The 21,350-nt window shown below is 39.3% G+C and overlaps 1 protein-coding gene across 9 annotated transcripts in view; it reads left to right on the forward strand.

The window, feature by feature from the left end:
* The window catches only part of CLASP2 (cytoplasmic linker associated protein 2), a 182,124-nt gene that overhangs the window by 70,059 nt on the left and 90,715 nt on the right, over positions 1–21,350 (forward strand). For 5 of the 9 annotated variants that reach the window (XM_047874374.1, XM_047874379.1, XM_047874377.1 and 2 more), the window contains 5 exons: positions 4,040–4,122; positions 7,225–7,317; positions 11,223–11,368; positions 13,862–13,997; positions 19,388–19,458. In XM_047874374.1, coding sequence (XP_047730330.1) covers positions 4,040–4,122; positions 7,225–7,317; positions 11,223–11,368; positions 13,862–13,997; positions 19,388–19,458 — 529 coding nt within the window. The remainder of the gene's footprint in view (positions 1–4,039; positions 4,123–7,224; positions 7,318–11,222; positions 11,369–13,861; positions 13,998–19,387; positions 19,459–21,350) is intronic. The other 4 variants (XM_047874375.1, XM_047874378.1, XM_047874382.1 and 1 more) reach the window with 1 other exon arrangement.

The raw sequence follows: 21,350 nt of genomic DNA on the forward strand, positions 1-21,350 counted from the left end.
TCAGAAAATGGAATAGTGATCGTGAGGTGAAACAGTTTGTTCCACAGAGTTTTCCCCTATGCAGAGATCCTTTTCTGTTTGGTTGGCCACCCAGTCAAAACCAAGGGGAAGGGAAGCATTAGGCGGACTAGGATTGTAAAAAGGTTTGCTTATAATACATACAAGAGATAAGCAAGGACAAGATCCGCACGTCCTCTGTCCTGACACTATTCACGGACCCAGTCCGCTCCCAGTGGCAGTAGCTCTGCTTATACAAAGTGAGTTTCAAAGGTAAGAGTGAGATAGGTTGGGGTCAGCTGTTCAGAACCGTGCGCATGCTTGAGAAATTCTGTAATGCCCGTGTCCGGGTTTAGAGACCTAATTGTCACATCTCAGCTGGTCATCAGGCCACATTCGGTGGTATCTGTAGCCTTATGCGTCTGCAGCTTCCGTGGGACTTTCAAAGCCATTTAATTTCGACTCCGCCCACCCTCCCCACTAGGTTATTTGGCCCTACTCCTAAGACATAACTCACTGCATAATAAAAGGTGTTACGATCTGAGAGAATCGTGACTTGTTTAAAGTTAGACTTTTCCTATGTACGTCCTCAGTCCCTGGCATGTTTTTCTGGGCTCATTTGGGATTTGTTCAGATGCTCTGCATTCCCTTGAAGGTTTTTAATACTGTGTTGTAGCTGGTGCATTGATGTGTTGGAGTTTACATTCTATTCTACATACGATACCTTTCGTAAACTGCGTGCACGCTGCGTGCACGCTTCATACTGCTCTCCCCCTCCGTCTTCCAGTCCTCTGTAGGATTCTGTCTTCCACACTTGAGCACACCAAAGTTGTCAACTGGCTCTGCTCCGGGACGTCTGCACAGGCCTCCTCTGCCAGTTGAGAGGTATACTTTCCAGGAGTCAAGTACTGTTCTCAAACTTGCCTAATGCTTCCTCTTGTTACTATAACACAGTATTTTGCGGGAAGTGGCATATAAGTGAACAACCCATATTGAATGAAAGAGGAAAGAAAACTGTTTTTATAAAAACTGTGTTGAATATTTAGGAACTACTTGATAAGGACAAGTCCCTAAAGAAATTTGTTTCGGTGGGCTAGGCTGGGCAAGACAACTGTGAAAGATTGGGAAGAAATAATAAAAATCCAGGCTTCTGCTTTCCTCTCAGGGACCCATTGTTAAACACAATGAAACTCAGGGGCGCCCGGCTGCCTCAGTTGGAAGAGAGAGAGTGACTCTTGATTGTGGGGTCGTGGGTTCAAACCCCACACTGGGTGTAGAGATGACTTAAAAAAAAAACTTAAAAAAATTGAAGCCCATGTGAAGAGATTGATTTAGTAAACGTTATGAGATGTTAAGATAGTATGATTAGGTATCTTATTTTTTGTTTCTTTGCTTCAACTGCTTTTCAGTTAATCTGTTAGTTGCTAGGACTGATCATGGGCACAGGGTTGAGAGTTTTATTGTTACTTGATTTTTTTATAATATCTAGGGAATAACTAATTTATTTACTCTTTTAGCTGAATTTTCTATAGCAAGTATGCATTCATGCCTCTCTTAATTTATTAAATTGTCATTGCTTCCAGTTTGCAGTTTTATATTGCCTTACAGCTTTGTTACGCTGTCCTGTGGTCCACCTCTTAGTCCCGTTAAAACTCACACACAACAAGATGGAGCTTCAAAGGGTTTGTTTGTTTTGTTAAAGATGAGGAGCCTCTTACCTGCCCTGGGAAATCCTGAGTGGTTTTTTTTTTATTAGGACAATGTTAATTTTTTATAAAATTTTTTTAACGTATGTTTATTTTTGAGAGAGAGAGAGGGAGAGAGAGAGAGAAACAGAGCGTGACTAGGGGAGGGCAGAGAGAGGGAGACACAGAATCGAAAGTGGGCTCCAGGCTCTGAGCTGTCAGCACAGAGCACAACGTGGGGCTGGAACCCGCGAACCGCGAGATTATGACCTGAGCTGAAGTCGGGCTCAACCGACTGAGCCACCCCGGCACCCCAAGGACAATGTTAATTTTTTTTTTTTTTTAATTTTTTTTTTTCAACGTTTATTTATTTTTGGGACAGAGAGAGACAGAGCATGAACGGGGGAGGGGCAGAGAGAGAGGGAGACACAGAATTGGAAACAGGCTCCAGGCTCTGAGTCATCAGCCCAGAGCCCGACGCGGGGCTCGAACTCCCGGACCGTGAGATCGTGACCTGGCTGAAGTCGGACGCTTAACCGACTGCGCCACCCAGGCGCCCCAATGTTAATTTTTTAAATCCAGTTTTGAAGTATTAATATTTCTCTCGGTAGATGATAAACTTAATTTGGGAGATATTATTATTTAATTTTTTAATTGGATAGATTTTTTAAGTTAATTGTCTCTTAGGATATACATTTGGTGTGGTTGAAATCGATTTGAATGTGTCGAATTATCACCATGAAGAAATAAATATATAGAGTTAGAAACTGAGTCCTGCCTCCACCGATCAGGGTTCAGTCCAGAGACGAAACCCACAACAGGTATTTTTACAGAGAGAATTTAATATGAAGAATTGTTAAATGGACCTGGTGAATTAGAAATGAAAAAACAGGACACTAAAGCATCATGGAGGTAGTAATTACAGTCAAGAGCTCCTATTCCTAAGCAGGGAAAACGGGGTGACGATTATTAAAACGTGGAGGTGGGGCCCTGCAGAGCTGCCGCTCCCACCTCTGTGAGGAGCTGCTCTGCGACGGGCGGGCGCCGTGGGCCTGGTCAGGGTTAGAACAACTGCCGACGGGAGCCAAGTGCTGCTGCTGAAACGAGCGTCCTGTCAGAGCTGTTAGGGTTTTCCTGAGACAGGCAGGAAGCCAGAAGGAGCAGCTCCCTTCTTCCACTTTCCAGTCTCTCCGGTGCCCCTACTGGTTCTCCTTCCATTCTCCCCGGTCCCCCTGTTGGCAGAGTTTGACAGGAAACCATTAGAATTGGCAGAAAGGTGGTTTGCCCGATCCTAGGCCCGGCATCCGGGAATGTGAAGGAGTACAGCCGGAGCTGGAAGACGGTGGTTCAGTTACTGGCCCTTAAACGGCTGCTACCTATTAAGTTCACTTTTTTATTGTCTGTGTGCGGTCAGGGGAGGTCTGTTTGCCTGTTGAAATTTAATTTCAAGAACCCCGTTTCCTTCACATTTGCTTTCCTAGGCTCTGCTGTGTACGTGGACCCTCTGCCTCATTTATTTGCCATCATTTATTGATATTCGGTGTCGTTAAAATTGCTGTTTACCTTTTTAAATGATTGTCTTTTCGCCTGTATTTCTTGCGTACTTGCGTTTGCATTGAATAAGGATGGGAGGACTCTGTTCTTATAATTTGCATTTGACGGCCAGCCTGTCCTCTTTGTTTTTTTAATTTAATTTGATTTGATTTTTTTTAATTGTTCTTTAACGTTTATTTTTGAGACAGAGAGAGACGGAGCATGAACAGGGGAGGGGCAGAGAGAGAGAGGGAGACACAGCATCTGAAACAGGCTCCAGGCTCTGAGCCATCAGCCCAGAGCCCGACGCGGGGCTCGAACTCACAGGCCTCGAGATCGTGACCTGAGCCGAAGTCGGACGCTCAACCGACTGAGCCACCCGGGCGCCCCTGCCCTCTTACTTTATAAAGAATTAGTCAACTACTGCTAGGTACCTTGACTTTTCGGAAAGATGTTGATTTTATTTTAATGCTGTCTTATAAAATGGAACTTCTCTCAAAATTATGCCTTTTTTATATCAAAAGAGTTATATTTTCCATATTTTCCTTGGTGCCAGAATGCATAAAAATAAACTTTAGGCGCTTCTAGGTGGCTGAGTCAGTTGAGTGTCCGACTTTTGATTTTGGCTCAGGTCCATGATCTCATGGATCGTGAGTTTGAGCCCTGCATCAGGCCCTGAGCTGACGGCACGGAGCCTGCTTGGGATTCTCTCCCTCCCTCTCTCTCTGCCCCTCCCCTGCTCACTTGTGCTTGCATGCGCTCGCTCGTTCTCTCTCTCAAAAAATAAATAAACTAAAGAAATAAATCCATCTTCTTTTCATTAGCAGGTGCTTCTAAGGAAGGGGGTGCTGGAGCAGTGGATGAAGATGATTTTATAAAAGCTTTCACCGATGTCCCTTCTGTTCAGGTAAGGATGCCAGTGAAGAAGCACTTCCTGTGATTGGTGCTCATACACCTGTTTGTAGAGTTATTTTGGTCTCTTTCTTAAAGTTCTTTTTCCCCTTAAATTACTGTGTAAGTAAAACACTGGGCTTATTATTACCAAGCTGTTATTTGCTTGGTGCGATTAGAGTTTCAAGTGATTTTTCACTGAGGCTAAAGTTGAGTCATTACCTTGAGCAGCGTTCGACTACATCCGCTTTTCTTAAAGCTGTTTGTGACACATTGTTCTTCTTTCTTTTGACTCGGTTTGTTTTGTTTTTACACTTCCTACCTTTTTGTCCACTTCATCTCTGTCTCCTTTACGGGCATTCCATTCTCTACCTGGCTGTTGAATATGGGGATTTCTTAGGGGTCAGTGGTGGGCCCTCTCCTTTCCACTTCTTCACACCCATGGCTTCAGCTCCCGCACAGGTTTTTATCTCTCTTGAGCGCCAGAATAAGTTCTCCGCTGATGTTTACCTGACATGTCCTCCTAGAGGTCTCAGAGGCATCTCGGACCCAACCTGTCCGAAACGGGACTCATGATCGACCCCTTACAGGTCTACACTTCTAGTGTTTTGTATGTGGACACCATCAGTGCAGTTTGCAAAAGTCAGAAATCAAGGAATCCTACTGCCTCGGATTTCTCACTTAGTAGCATTCAGAGTTGTTTTGCTTGTATCGTCTCCTAAGAGAATGTTTGAAAAGTTGTGTACCCTCTCACGGAAATAAATTTTTGAGTTGACCCTATTTCCCTTGTTGGGGGAGAGGGAGTCTGACATTGTACTCCAGAGCAATGCATCATATCATAGTAAGATTAAGAGCGGCTGGGGGGGGGCTGCCTTTACTCTGAAATTAGGCAGAAGGACTATTGGGAGGCAAGAAAGCGCTGCTCAGAATCCTCCAACATATTCTCTAACAATGGTATCTGGACTCCCTCCTACGTCACCTTGTCTCGTGCCCTGCTCCCCTCTGTACTCTTGGTTTTGGGGGCTTTTGTTTCAAGCAAAAGGGGAAAGTAATGGCTACTGAAAAAGAAAGACTCTCTTGAGGAAGGTGCTTGTTCGATATTGTACTCCAGAGCAATGCATCGTATCATAGTGATACTCAATATCACCAGGACCCCTTTTCTTTCCATCTCTCGCTTCTGGATTCCTCCGTTTTGTCTTCCCTCGTGGTCAGCAACATGGCTGCACTGCCCTCTGCCTCTTTTCTGGTTGATGCCGTAAAATTTGTGAGAGTCCTTCTGACTGAACCGATTTAGATTGCATGCGCACGCTGAACCCTTGTGATGTGGAAAAATAATGTGCACCTGTTGACTTCTGGTTGGGTCATTGGCTGTTCCCCTGGCCCCCTTTGCACTTTCTACTCCTGTACTTTGGCCTTCTTTTACTGTCCTCCTGTCGCAGAGCCTTTGCATGTTCTTTTCATTCTAGGGAAGGCTAATCTCCCTACTTGGCCTGAGGATGCTCACCTCATCCTTTAGCTCTCAGTTCACACTTGACTCTTTTAACTAGTTCAAGCCTCCTGTTCTGTATAAATAGACGCATGGAACTGTAATTCTGTTTGGCAGTACTTTTCTATTGGCAATTTTATATAATTTGATAAATTTCTTTTTTCTCTTTGTAGTTAGATTTTAAGCTCTATAAGGCAAAGACCTGTTGTTTGCTCACCATAGTCTCCTTCGTGCCCAGCATAGCGCATCCCTGTTACGTCAATATTTAAGTGAATGAGAGGATAACGGTGTTTGGCAAATGGTTGGCTCCTGAGGAGACAAAGCCTGTAGCTCTCCTGGTTACCGTGTAGGGGAGCTAACCTAAACCATGTCCTTCTGCAGTGGTGAATCATGATAAGGATATGAACGCTGTAGATACATACCTGAAGTCGTTTTGGGGAATTGGGCTTATTATTACTTCTTAGGATATTCGCGTCTTGTTTTTAAAAACAAACCATTTTAAGAATATATCTGAAGTTACTCATGAGCAGAGAAATAGCATAAGGGTAACAGATAAGGAAGACAAAGGATTTTACTTTATTGTCTATAATGTATTTCCATTTTCCACTAAAAATGGTACTAGAAGGTGGCTAACAGACACATGAAAAGATGCTCAGCATCGCTCATCATCAGGGAAATACAAACCACAACCCCAATGAGTACCACCACCTCATACCTGTCAGAATGGCTAACATTAACGACACAGGAGACAACAGATGTTGGCAAGGACGCGGAGAAGAGGATCTCTTTTGCACTGTTGGTGGCAATGCAAGCTGGTGCAGCCACTCTGGGAAACAGTATGGAGGTTCCTCAAAAAACTAAAAATAGAACTACCCTGCAACCCAGCAATTGCACTACTAGGCATTTATCCAAGGGATACAGGTGTGCTGTTTCGAAGGGACACATGCACCCCCATGTTTATAGCAGCACTATCCACAACAGCCAAAGTATGGAAAGAGCCCAAATGTCCATCAATGGATGAATGGATAAAGAAGATGGGGTATATATATATACAATGGGGTGTTAACTCAGCAATCAAAAAAAATGAAATCTTGCTATTTGCAACTACGTGGATGGAACTAGAGGGTGTTATGCTAAGCGAAATCAGAGAAAGACAAATATGTGACTTCACTCATGTGGAATTTAAGATACAAAAGAGATGAACATAAGGGAAGGGAAGCAAAAATAATATAAAAACAAGGACAAAACATAAGAGACTCTTAAAAACAGGGTTGCTGGAGGGGTTGGGGTGGGGGGGTGGGCTACATGGGTAAGGGGCACTAAGGAAGACACTTGTTGGGATGAGCACTGGGTGTTATACATGGGGGATGAATCACTGGAATCTATTCCTGAAATCATTATTCCACTATATAACTAACCTGGATGTCAGTTAAAATAAATAAGATGGGAGCAGTAACACTGCCACTAAGTACTGCCATACAAAATAAATTACATAGCATTTTATTTAAAAATAAAATGGTACTGGAATGAGAATTAATCTTATTACTTGAAAGATTATTGTAAATATCGGGGCACAGTTTTGATTTTGCTTAATGACAAGAAATATTAATGGTATACTTTTGTATCTTTAAGATCTATTCTAGTCGAGAACTTGAAGAAACATTAAATAAAATCAGGGAAATATTGTCAGATGACAAACATGACTGGGATCAGCGTGCCAACGCAGTAAGTTTTATTTTTTGTTTTCTGACCCCTTTCCTCTTTTTTTCACTGTTCCGAAGACATGGACATTGGGCAATATTACTACATAGTATTTGCTTATGAAAGAGAGTTTGATAGCTAACATTTCTTTCTGGAAAATACTTTGAGGTGATCGGAATTCGCTTAGGTAGGGTTAGTTTTCATTGTTCGTGCTGACCAGTGCAGTGGAGCCTGGCTCACACATTTGTCTGTCTCTCTCCATGTGCCACCTCTTGTCTGACCAGGAAAATGTGAGCTTCACTGATGTCCCAGGGCAGTGGCTCTGTGGGCTGTGACGAACGTAGTTGTTCCTCAGCAGTGTCCTCAGCTCATAGAAGGGCTTCCAGAAAAGCAGGTCGCTTTGCCTGCATGCTCGATAGTCACATAGTATTGACAGAAATCGATGACAGTATGTGTGTCTGGCTTGCTTTCTTTCCTCGTATACATCTCTCTGAGTACAATAAATATTTTTCACCCATGATGTGAAAAGAAAAAAGTCTCATATGCTTAAGAATATTTTATTTAGGGGAGCCTGGTGGTTCAGTCGGTTAAGCTGGACTTCAGCTCAGGTCATGATCTCACGGTTCGTGGGTTCGAGCCCCATGTCGGGCTCTGTGCTGACGGCTCAGAGCCTGGAGTCTGCTTCAAAGGGTTTCTGTGTCTCCCTCTCTCTCTGCTCCTCCCCCACTGTATTCTGTCTCTCTCTCAAAAATAAATATTTTTTAAAAACTTTTTAAAAAGAATATTTTTTTTTTTTAATTTTTTTTTTCAACGTTTATTTATTTTTGGGACAGAGAGAGACAGAGCATGAACGGGAGAGGGGCAGAGAGAGAGGGAGACACAGAATCAGAAACAGGCTCCAGGCTCTGAGCCATCAGCCCAGAGCCTGACGCGGGGCTCGAACTGCGGGACCGCGAGATCGTGACCTGGCTGAAGTCGGACACTTAACCGACTGCGCCACCCAGGCGCCCCTAAAAAGAATATTTTATTTAGGGGGCACCTAGGTGGCTCGGTCAGTTAAGTATCCAACTCTTGATTTCAGCTCGAGTCATGATCTCACGGTACATGGGTTCAAGCCCCGCATCAGGCTCTGCACTGGCAGCTTGGAGCCTGCTTGGGAGGCTCTGTCTCTCTCTCTCTCTCTCTCTGCCCCTCCCCTGCTCACTCCCTGTCTCTCAAAGGTGAATAAATGTTAAAAAAAAAAAAATGGTTTTTTTAGTAAATAAATAAATCTAATTTTGAAAAAGAATATTTTATTTAGCCTAAATTCCTTGATAAAATATTTGATAAATATTTTTAAAATAACATCTACATTGACAAAGGACTGTATATGTTAAAATTTGTAAATTTGTCAGATTTACATCTGAGATTCCAAATAAGTACCTCAGTACCCCCAAAAAGCCAGAGAAAGGGTTCCATCTGAAGTCTTCCACTTGGAGAGCAGCCTGTTCTCAGTCTCCACTTTCGTTAATAAATCACATATGGCTTTCTGAAAATTGGCCTTTATGATGCTACAAACAAAAGAATGTTAGCTTCTCTTTAATAGGAAGTTTACATATTTTAAAGTATTAAAGTAGTTTAACAGAAAATGTGTCCCATCTTTGTTAAATATGGCTCATTACTCTGTCTTCAGCTCTGAGATTAGTATGAGACAGTATGACCTGTATCATAGGGGATCTGTGGAGAAACAGGACAAATTAAATGTTGTCAATATAAAACACAAACTTGGTACTTAAGAGTTTCCTGTTGGGGTGCCTGGCTGGCTCAGTCATTGGAGCATACAATGCTTAATCCTTGGGGTCGGGAGTCCAAGGAGTTGTGAGTTCAAGCCCCGCTTTGGGTGAGATTACTTTTTTAAAAAAAGGAGTGTTTTTCTTTTACTTTGAAACAACCCTTTTGGAAACATATAGATGGTCTTTTAATTTAAAAAAAAGTTTTTTTGTAATGTTTGTTTATTTTTGAAAGAGAGAGAGAGACAGAGCGCAAGCAGGGGAGGGGCAGAGAGAGAGGGAGACACAGAATCCCAGGCAGGCTCCAGGCTCCGAGCTGTCAGCACAGAGCCCAACGCGGGGCTCGAACCCACAAACCGCAAGATCATGACCTGAGCCAAAGTCGGAGGCTTAACCGACTGAGCCACCCAGGAGCCCCTAATTTTTTTAATTAGAAAAGCGACATAGGCTCATTTTAATAAGTGAAACAGTACAGAAGTTTTATAAGGAAAAAGTTAATAGTTTACTTCATATTAGGGAAACAAATGTTTTCATTTTGTAGTATACCCTCTTCTCTATATATGTATGATAAAATAAATAGCCCCCCCAACTCCTTTTATAAAAATAGAGATCATACTAGATATACTACTTAATAACTTACTGTCATTCACTTTCATAAATTGTGCCCATTCAGTACATTTGCTATAGGTGCCAAGCATATAATAGTTGCTCAGATATTTATTGAACGCAGATCAATATGTACATATATTCCTTAGTTGAAAGATACCATGTAATTTACTAACCCATTTCCCATTCGGTGCACTTAACAGTTGCTTTTTCTTTTTTGCTATTTTGACAGCATTGCAATAAACATCCTTATACACATTTATAACACTGGTGTTTCTATTTTTGTAGGCTAAATTTTTTAAAGTGAGGTTGTTGGGTAAAGAATAGATACAATTTTATTTTAATAGATATTGCCAGAATGTTTTGAACAAAGGTGTCAGTAGCTCGTAATCTTCCTTACAATAAGAGCGTCTGTTTTCTTTCTCATACTGGATGCAGTGAAGTCTTTAAGTTTTGCTAGTCTGATGAGGAAAAATGAAGTGTCTTTATTGTAATTAGCATTTGCTTATCTCTAGTAAGGGTGAGCACATTTTCATGTATTTATTTGGCTCCATTTAATACTGGGTTATTTGTCTTTGTCTCACTTTATTGTCATTCTTTGTGTATTGTACCTGTGTACAAGTAATTTTTTCCTACCGTATTGTGATTTTTGTTTTTAGTTACTCTTGCTTAGGTGTCTTCTGACTTCAATGATAGTTTCCCTTCATTATGTGCTTTAAGATTACGTAACTATTCTTTCAGATTTTTTTGTACTATTATAGTATCTTTTGTATCTTTTTCAATGTTAATCCGTCTGATTTATAAAGATCTCTTAGAATTTTAGAGAACCTCAGAGTTTACTGTGAAATTATACATAATGGAGATGATGGGTAAACTTTTAGCTTCTCATTATGTCTGAGCACAGATGTGCACTGGTGGGTATGTTTTGATTATGTGATTTTATTAGGTATGTCGGGTGCTAACATGGAACACATTTGTCAATCCTGTATTAAAAAGTCATGCTAAAGGTTAGAAATAGGGAGAAAGAGCTATTTATTTCACAAAGTACCTGTGACCGTATTAAAATACGAAGCTGGCACAGTAGTTGGTCCATTGGATTCTGCACTTTTGCTTATGGGTGAGTGCAGGTTGCAAATCTGGCTCTTTAAAAAATAATCTCCTTGGAGATAGTGGTGATGTTTCCCGTTTTGACCGTACTTAATGCCACTGAATTGTATGCTTTAAAATGTTTGAAATAATTTTATGTTAATGTGTATTTTACACAATAATAAGAGTCCCTTAAAACTTTAAGATTTACTTACCTATTCATGCATCGTGTATGTCCATTATGTATATAACTAAATCTATATATAATGTTCTTTTCCAGAAAGCTTTTTGTGGTTTGCATGTTTATAAAATACATTTAATGCTGGTAAAAGGTCTGAATGTAGTCATACAAATATACTGAAATGTTATTTTTTAAATTTTGTTTAAATAATGAAGTTTTGGTAACTTTTTTTTTCTTTTTTGCACTGACACTGTTTATGTCAATAATGAGAATTCTCTTTACTTTAGCTTAAGAAAATTCGATCATTGCTTGTTGCTGGAGCTGCACAATATGACTGCTTCTTCCAACATTTACGCTTATTGGATGGAGCGCTTAAACTTTCAGCAAAGGATCTTAGATCCCAAGTGGTTAGAGAAGCTTGCATTACTGTAGCGTAAGTATGTTCTTTTTGGATTTGTATTTTTTATGAGTAAATTTAGTACTCAGTGACTCAGTGCTCATTAAGTAAAGCAGCAGCAGGATAACCCAAAAACAGCATGTATGTGATCCAAAAATAATTTTTATTATAAATAAGGATTCAGTTTGTGTGATTTCTTTTTCTTTTTCTTTTTCTTTTTCTTTTTCTTTTTCTTTCTTTCTTTCTTTCCTTTCCTTTTCTTTCCTTTTCTTTCCTTTCCTTTCCTTTCCTTTCCTTTCCTTTCCTTTCTTTCTTTTTTAATCTTTCTTAACAAAAACGTTCAAATGTGCTTATATATCTAAAGCCCACCGGCTCATTTTTGATCACTGAATGCATAAGAAGAAAATGAATGGGTCTGAGAACTATTCAGTTTTCTCTTTGCTGATTTGGATGTTAACTGATTTGGATTTCCAGTTCTGAAATTTTAGCAATTATTCTGGAATTGCAGCGTGTGTCATTAGCTTATCAATATCTAAGTTTATTCCGTATGTTAATATTCTCCCAAAATTCTAGTATGGTGTGACACTTACATTTCTTTTACCGCTACTTCTGATATGGGTACTGCTGTTGTCTAAACATTCCTTTGAAGATAGGGAACACAAAGATGTCTACTATTAATATTTCTAATCAGAATCCTGTCCTGGTCACAGCAGTGGAGGAAAAAGCCCAGGAAATAAAAACTCTGAGGATTGCTAGAAAAGGAACAAAGCTGACATTATTAACAGATGATACAATTATCCATGCAGAAAACCACAAGAATATATAGGTAAATTATCATAATTAAGGGACGACAGCAAGATGCCAGATGCAAGTCAATGTACAAAATAACTGAGCGTCTCTTAAAAGCAATAATAAAAAGGAAAACAAAACTCTACAAAAGAGAACCTTGAAAAATATTTCATGGCGAGAGTTCTGCTTCTAGCTGATGATGCAACAGAGCTGGTACAGGACTGGCTGTCCTGCAGGAAAGTGGATAAAACGTGTAGAACAGCTGCTCATAGATGGTGGACAGTGGACAGAGCAGGACTCTGATTCTGGAAAGAACCCAATCAGTTGAGCAGTATGATCAGCACAGTGTGACCAAGAGACGCTTTCTGGACCTTGGAGAAGGAAGAAGGAAACCAAGCAGAGCAAGACAGTTCCATCGAGTCGAAGAAGAAACAGAGACTGGAGTTGCGGAAGGCTGTAGTGGTTACCATTTGCGATGCAGAATCCGGGAGAGTAGGGAGAGAAACGGAAAAGAGCTGTAGAGATGGCGCTGCGTCAGATGTATCCCATGAGTCTAGCCTAATACTGGTCTGTGCGTGTGAAAGGTGCAGCTCCCTGAGGTTGCGAAAGAACTGTTGCTGGGAGCTAGAAGCTAAACAACGGTTCCCAGAGCTCATGTGGGCTGGAGAGATTCAAGTTCCGAGGAGTAGGATGCAGAAACCCAGCTGAACACCCAGGACATTCGGTAGAGGTCCCAGAGAGGCCGTTGTATGGGGATGGCACTAAAGCAGTTCCAAAACCAGGCTCCTTCCGACAGACTGATAAAGATCACACTGATTCCCAAGTGCCTCACCTGCCTACCGGAACAAAACTCCCTTTTTAAAGGACGACCACGCTGTCTGTTTGCTTGCTTCTGGTTTGAGGTTCCTTTTTGCCCACGAGTCTAGACATTCGAAAACTGAAAGTATAACTGAACACTAGTAAATAAGCCTGAGTCAGACTTCCTCTTTGAGTCAAGAGCCTGAGGTTTTGGAGCTAACTGTATCCCAACAGTGTATTTTAAATAAGAGACATAGAACAGAACCAATACTGCAAGCATTGTGAGAACTGTGCGTGATTACAACATCCTTTCTAAGTGTCCTAACTAAATCACGCAATGAAAGACTGAATTTTGTTGTTTAACTACAGAATTGGAAAGAGAAGACAGACGTCCTTTGGGTCAGCCAGCTAACTAGCGTGTAGTAGAGGTGTATTTTCAGTCAAAAATTCTGAAACCCTACCCCAAAGGTGGAGTATTGCTGACTAAAATAGTGGTAGTACCATTAATAGAAATAGTGGCTGCCTTGAGGAGTAGTGATTTGCGTAAGATTTTGAACATATGTTGAATTTAAGATCGATGTCGGAGCGTCAGAATAGAAATACTTGATGGATGAAGACTAATAGAGGTCAGGGCAATCAGGGCTGAATGTTTTTACCTGTCAAGATAATGGTTAAATTCTGAGATCAGATGGCTTCTCTTTGCCATTGTAAAGAGAGAGTAAAATGCCAGATTTCAGCTTTGGACTGGACAGTTGAAAGGGGGGGAAAGAGGGAAATGAGTAATATTTGCACTTCCCTTTCTCTTTTGCTTTTCTGCTGTTCGAACTGTTTAAAATAAAAATTTTAAGTTAATTCAATGAGAATATTTTTAAAGTATCTGATTCTACCTATACTTACCATTAACTTAAAAACAAAACAACATTCTTTGGTCTTCCTTTGTAGACATCTTTCAACAGTTTTGGGAAACAAGTTTGATCATGGCGCTGAAGCCATTGTACCTACGCTTTTTAATCTCGTCCCCAATAGCGCAAAAGTCATGGCAACTTCTGGATGTGCGGCTATCAGGTTCATCATTCGGGTAGGTTCTTCTGTCTTCCTCCCTCTCTCCTCCCCTCCCTCTTTTTCAACATACTTAAATAAGTCATTGGCATTTTTATTTATTTACTTATTTACTCACTGGTTTATGAAATAAAAGCAATACATGCTTATTACAGTTATATAGAACATTTAAATAATACAGAAGATTTTGAAGTAAATACTCTTGCATACAGAATGTGATATACACGTGTGCATGTACTTAGGGGTATGTGTAATTACGTTACAGGTGGTAACGGGCAGATATCAAACAGTAAAACTGTTACAGGCAGTGGTATGATAGGCAAATTCTTAATATTTCTCATCTTCAATATCTTGAAGGTGCCCCCAAAAGAATAGTTAAAAAAAATAAATCTCCCCTCTTGAATTCTCTTCTACCGTTAATCAGTCTAGCCATTCAGTATATACTTTTGCAAACGTCTGTTCTATGCCTATACAAACAGTATTTATTACAAAATATAAACCTAATGTTTATATTTTACCTATATATAAATAATACTTTCTCACTTGGTTTTTTCAACTTCATGAACTTGGGCACCTTCTCTTGTCTGTACGTTTAATTCTTCTTAACGTCTAGATTGGTTCTCTGTTGAAAGGCGTTGACATTAAGTCATCTTTATGGAGTCCTTTCTTTCCATCCTTTACCAACATTGTGTATTATCAGTCACTTACAGGTCTTATAATTTAACACATGGAATATTATTTCATATTCTGTACTTTGCATTTCTTAGATTATTAGAGACATTGGCTACTTTTTTTTCCTTTCAGAATTCTTCTATGGATTGCCCATTTTATACTCTTGGTACAGTTTCTCCTCACTGATTTCTAAGGTCTTTTTTATATATCATAAGTATATTGATTCTGTGTTACATATGTTTTACATGTGTCGCAGGTACTGTTTTCTACCAGTCTGTCAGTTCTTCAAATGTTGTTTAAACTATCGTTTGTTATATAGAGAACCTTTAAATTTTTATGTATTGAGACAATGTTCCTTTTGTGGTTTTTGTTATAGTTAAAATGACTTTCCCTATTTCACAATTATAAAAAATCCAGTTTAACATTTTTATAATTTTGTTTGTTATGTTTAAATCTAACTGGACTTTGTTTCTGTGTGAAATACAGATATCTAACATGATTTTCCCCCCAAATACAAAATGAGTTGACTCAGTGGCATGTATAATTCAGTCTTTGTTGCAACGGCAGCATTTTCATATAGTAAATTTCCATTAAGTGTATGGGTTTGTTTCCTGAGCTCCTATTCAGTTTCTTTGGTCAGTTTATTCTTTCCTATTAAAGGAATGAAATTTCTTTCTGATGTTGCTGCACCAGAAGGGTTTTTCAGCGGTAAAATCAAATGGCTGTTTAAAAAGCTATGAATTTATCTTTGAAGATGGTCCGTTTTTTCTGTTTTAATATTTGTTTAAGGTTCTCTAAATCCAGAAAAATAACAGAGATTATTGAGGTCTTTGTTTTGTCTTGAGTCTAATGGGAGTACTTTAAATATGATGTTTGGTGCAGATTTCTTTGGATACTCTATATTAGGTTAGGGGAACTTACTTCTGTTTGTATTTTGCTAAATTTTGATCAGGAATAGATGTGAAGTCTTATCAGCTATCTGTGTAATATCTTTAGAAATGGTTCTCTTTTTAGTTATCCATTGGACATTCATTGAACTGGATTCTGCTTGGCCGTTGTTTGTTACGATACTGCTGGATTCATTTGGCTAATACTTCAGAGTCTAATACTATGAGTCTCTTTAGAATTTCCTGTACTTTTCTTATTTTATATATTTTATTGTTACATTATTCTATTGTGAGGGCTTGCTGACCTTGGAAGTTCTATAATAATTTTTCAAATGTTTTAGACCCTGGGCCCTTTTGCATTTCACTTTGAATCGTTGGTTATTTGTATTTTCTTAGAATATTCTTTTCATATAGAGTTTAAGAATCTTCAGCACGAGGTGGTATACTGCCTTCTCTTAAGTTAAAAAAATAATGCCTCTGTAGCGCTATGGTTCTGTACCATTTTTTCTTGTTTTAATACTAATTTTCTTTTTTTTTTCTTTTTTAACTTGCCAGAGGCATTGTTTCTTTTATAAGCCTCAAATTTTAGTTTTATTGGTTCCAGCGATGTTCTTCAGTTTTTTCTAACTTTTTAGTTCCTATAAGTTTAATTCCTTTCTTTGACCTGCTTTGGCTCCTTTTCCGCCCTTAGATCTTTGTAGTATGTCCTTAGATAATTTGTTACAGTTTTTGTTTTGTAATATTATAAGGCTGTAGGTTTTCTTGGATTTTGGCATGAATCATTTAGAGTTACCACGTTCTCTTTATATTTCTTTATCACTTGTAATTTTCATTTCAACATCCTCTTTGAGTTACATCATGATACTTGGTTTTCAGATGGTTCTTTTGTTGCTCTTGTCCTTAGTTTATAATTTCATTACATTCTAACTAGAGAATTTGATTACACAGTTTCTTCAGTGAATGCCTTAAATTTTATTTGTGTCTCAGTACATCATGAATTTATATAGGTAGTCTTTTAGTACTTGCAAACTACGGAATTTGTTTATAAAGTACTTTGTTCATCTCTAAATCCAACTTGATATTTTCTATTATTCCAATTCTTCATGGTCTCATTTTTTAAAAAGGTAATTTATCTAAAAAATTCTGATTCTGTTTTTTGTCAATTTCAGTTTCCTAACAGTTCTTACTTTATTTTATGTATGGTCAAAGTTTTTTACTATTACCATTTTGAAATAGCATTTCTTCCTGTAATTTCTGTTTTCTGTTCATTGTGCTTTTTCTTACCTGTTTCTTATTTTCTTAGAAGTTCCTTATTCTTTATCAGTGTCAGGAATAGAACCTGTTTTGCTTCCCCCACCTTTTAAAAAGACTACCTTTTGTCTAATTCATGTCATTTTCCCCTCAAACGTTAAATTGAATAAAAACATTTTCATGTCCAGCAGTTGGAAATTGTACTTTTTTTACTTCTTTCTCTCCTGGCCATTGGCTCTTACCACCCATTTTTTAATTAGTTCTGAGTAATTTCTGTTTGGTTTAGTGTGTTCTCAGTTTTCATGTATATTTACTTTTGCATATTTTAAAATGACTTTTCTTTACCCTAACAGAGCTAAAAAGTTGGACTTCAGGTTCATATTCCTTTTTTCTCAGAATTATTTACCTTCCATTCAGAATTATTTTAACTCTTTATTGTGTCTCTAAGAACTGAGATCCCACTTGTTTCTTTCCTAGAAAAACAAAAATAAAAACTTGCGGAAGCTTTCCAGGTGTTAGGAGTTTTCCTCCAGCAGGGACTTCCACCTTCACTAGTGCTCTCCTTCCACAGTGTGTAAGAGTTTCTGATGAAGGTGGATTTTCCTTAAGTTGTATTAATTTTTGTGGATCATTTATTTATTGCTTCTGTTTTCTTTGCTAGGTTTGGGGTTTTTTTGTTGTTGTTTTGTTTTTCCGTTACTGTTGTTACACAGTTTTGGAACCTTCAGTATCATTTATCATTTCTCGGATACTTTTTTTGTTTTTTGCCTTACAGGTGTATGTTCTCAAGAAAAATTCCTTTAAATTCTACTTCTGTGACAATACCCATGCTGCCATTCTGAGGCCTTATACATCCTACATTGTTTTCAAACTTCTTATCTTTCATAAGCTTGTTTAATGTTATTGATACACTATCCTTCATCTCACTGAAAATACAAATCAGGTGGTTTTCTTGTTTTATGTTATTTCCTATTTTCTGTATTTTGTTTGTCTCCCAGAAGACTCCTTCCTTAGATTGCTGTCTTTGACTTCTAATTCTTTTTTTAATTCTAAAGAAGGTTTTTATTTTTCGGTTGTCAGCTTGCATTCATAAACTAAAACCTAAATTGTCCGACTTGGTGTTTGGTTGAACGCTTCGTCTGTAATTGTAACGTTCACTTTTTATTTTCCTTGGGCACAGCTCTCCCTGAATGTGACATAACGATAGTTAGGTCAGTGTATCTCTCCATACGTGCCACTGTGTTGAACGCGTGTTCATCAGCAGTAGGGTCTGGGGAGGTTACGAAGGGAAGAAAAGGAAGGTGGGGAAGACCTACGCAGTGTGTTGTGGCTGGAGAGTCTCCGTGGGCTCGAGGTCTGTGGCAGTGTTTGGGAATAGGCGCTTCTGGGCGCCGTAGGGAGCAAGTCCACAGGGCCCTTCTGTGCGGAGTGTAAGCTCAGTAGCCCACAGGTCAGCACTCTCTTGTGCACTTCTCATTGGAGCAGCTTCAGGTCTGTAGGTAGCCTCCCTCTGAAGCAGCTGAACAAAGTTGGCTCTTTTATTTTGGTTGAGTTCACTCTAGCTCACAGATGTGCCACACACACTCCTCTTCGGTGAAAGGCTGGTTTTTCCAATACCGGAAGCACTTTTGGCAGAAAGTCTTTAGCTGCAGAGAGCTGCGTTCCCCAGGGTCTTTTCCCTTCCCATTATGGCCCACACGCAACAACTGATTGATGTGGAAGTTGACGTTGGGGCCATTCGGAACCAATTCGAGCTGCTCTGAAGGGCCGTTTTAACTCCAGAGCTCCCTAATGGCTTTTAGCGAAGAGATCCTAAGGCCCAATCACAGATGGATTTCTTCCTCTGCCCACCCCTGCCTCCTTTACCCTCCTTCCCACAGGTGTTGATCCCAAGGGCACTTGGGAGTATCCTACATGCTAGACTTCATCTCAGAGCTGGTTTCCTAGGTAATCTGGCCTGTACCATTAGCTCAGAAGAAAAAATAGGGTATGTGAAGCATCAACTATGTATGCTTAGGTTACTATTTTATCCTTCTGTCTATTGTGTACTTTTTAGTGTTTACTTCACTAGAGGGATGTAAAATTACTAATAGAAATCAAAAGATTATATCTGTTGAACTTTACCTGAATTCTAGACAGCTGTGGTTTAGCCACAGTGAAACTTCCATTAAAATCACCATTTCCGAGTGCATTCCCAGCAGGTAGGGTTGCAGGCTCACTCTGGTTACTCGCTTTGATGGCCTACTAATTATTCTCTTCCACCGGCCGTAGCTGTGGCACTTCAGAGAGTTTGACAGATGCAAGCCCAGTCCTGCTAGGGCTCCCGCCCCCAAACACACTGCCCCGACAGTTCTTTGCAGTTACACAATTAACTTCTCTCAGGTAGTATTACAGCCACACCTGGCCTTCTGAAACTATATCATCATTACTGTTATTTAAGTGGGGGAAACTGTTTGACAGGTTTGATTTCTTTCCAGATCTCATTTTATGGTCTTTTTGTTCTGTTCTAATATATCTAAATACTTGGGTGTAAGGCAAATAGAAGAGATTATGTGAAGCGGACTATATTGCTCAACCTTTTCTAAAACATCTTTTTCAGCATACTCATGTACCCAGACTTATACCTTTAATCACAAGCAATTGCACATCAAAATCAGTTCCTGTAAGGAGGTAAGTTTTGAGAAAAAACTAATTTAGTATAGTTTTATATTATGTTAAATTCTTAATTCTGGTGCAAAATTTAGTTGTCACAAATTTCTTACCTTCTAGAAACCTTAGTAAACTTTTTCATCTCGTGTCCTATAAGGAAAAAGAAATGACCATTACAACCACCCGTGTTTTCCAGATTTCTCCTTTTAAGCTTTGGTTTCTTTGGGCCACGCATTGCCTCATTTTCAGAGAGAATGGAGTCTGGCATCAGGCCTTTGCTAGAGTCCCACAACTGCCACTTGACTGTTCTACTTGGGCAATTACACTGCTCTGCACGTCAGTGTGTGTGTGTATGTTAGTACCGCTGATGATGTCGACCCCATGCCATTGTGAGGATTAAATGAGGCAGATCCACATGAGTAGAATTCATTATAGTGTTTGGGACAGAACAAACAGCCACACCAGGTCAGCCTGTCAGTCTTTCTCTGTCTTGTGATTTCTGCTGGTTTTAATACCATCGGGATCACCATCAGTACTAAAGACAACAAAAACAAGATTTGTACGTTTGATGTTTAAGAAAATTGTGAAGAGTCAGGGGCGCCTGGCTGGCTTAGTCAGAAGGGCACGTGTCTCTTGATCTCGGGCGTGAGTTTGAGCCCCATGTTGAGTATAGAGATTACTTACTTACTTAACTTAAATGCAGAAATAAATACATAAATATATAGATACTACAGAAAAAATTGAAGAATCATACTATGTGATTTCGCTTACATGTGGAACCTAAGAACAAAACAAATGAACAAACATTCATAAATACAGAAAACTAATTAATGGTTGCCAGAGGGGAGGGAGATGGGCAAAATAGATTGAAAGGGATTAAGAGGTACCAACTTGAACTTTAAATAAGTCACAGGGATGTCAAGTACAACGTAGAGAACATAATCATGATATTGTTGACCTTTGTATGGTGACAGGTCATAACTATCGTGAGCATTTTGTGATGTCACATCACTAGCTTGTATGCCTGAAACTAATATAATATTGTATGTCAACTACAATTAAAAATAAGCTTTAGAAATGACTTTAAAGACATTTTTAAGTACCATATTTTATATGCTAGTATGATGCATGTACCCATCTGTTTTGAATTCATATTCTTTTCCCGATCTCAATTTCTTAACTGCTTTAAAATTTTGTTGGTTTGATTTATTTTATTCAAAAACCATCTCAAACGATTTTTGCAAGACAGCAGATATAAGAAAATCAAACTACATTTTTATATTTGCAGTGAAGGATGTTTAGTTCAAAACAATTTAAACTATAGTCCTATCTGATCATGTTTGATATTACCTCTGTTCCTATATGCTTATAAAATCTGTTCTTACTCCTTCGGTCATTATTGCTTGAGTAACAAAACAAGGAAAATTGTAAAGAATCTCTTTTTTTTACTTGATAAATATATGTATTTAAGTACTTTGCTAGGAAGAAGCCGAAAGAGGTATTACTGCCTTTAAGTGGTTCAGAGTTTTGGTGACAAGTGTTCTGTCACCTGTCTCTTAGGTCCAGGGTCAGCAAATGACAGGTCGCTGGTCAAATCTGGCCAACAGTCTAGTCTGATGCAGTCTGCAAGCAAAGACTATCTTTCATTTTTGAAGGGTGGTTATAAAGGGAGAAAGAAGAAAAGTACGAGTTAGAGACTGTTTGTGGTTCATAAGGCCTAAAATCTCCGTGCCTGGCCCTTTACCGAAGAGGTTTGCCAGTCTCTGTCGTAACACCGAGGAAAGTGGTAGCTAGAGAAATAGGAATGTAACAGAGAAGAGGGAGTCAGGAAACGCATCATAAAATTGCCTTGAGGGGTGTCTGGGTGGCTCAGTCGTTTAAGTGAACCGTCAGACTTTGGCTCAGGTTGTGAT

Source organism: Prionailurus viverrinus, chromosome C2 (genome assembly GCF_022837055.1).
Source record: "Prionailurus viverrinus isolate Anna chromosome C2, UM_Priviv_1.0, whole genome shotgun sequence".
NCBI classification, from domain to species: domain Eukaryota; kingdom Metazoa; phylum Chordata; class Mammalia; order Carnivora; family Felidae; genus Prionailurus; species Prionailurus viverrinus.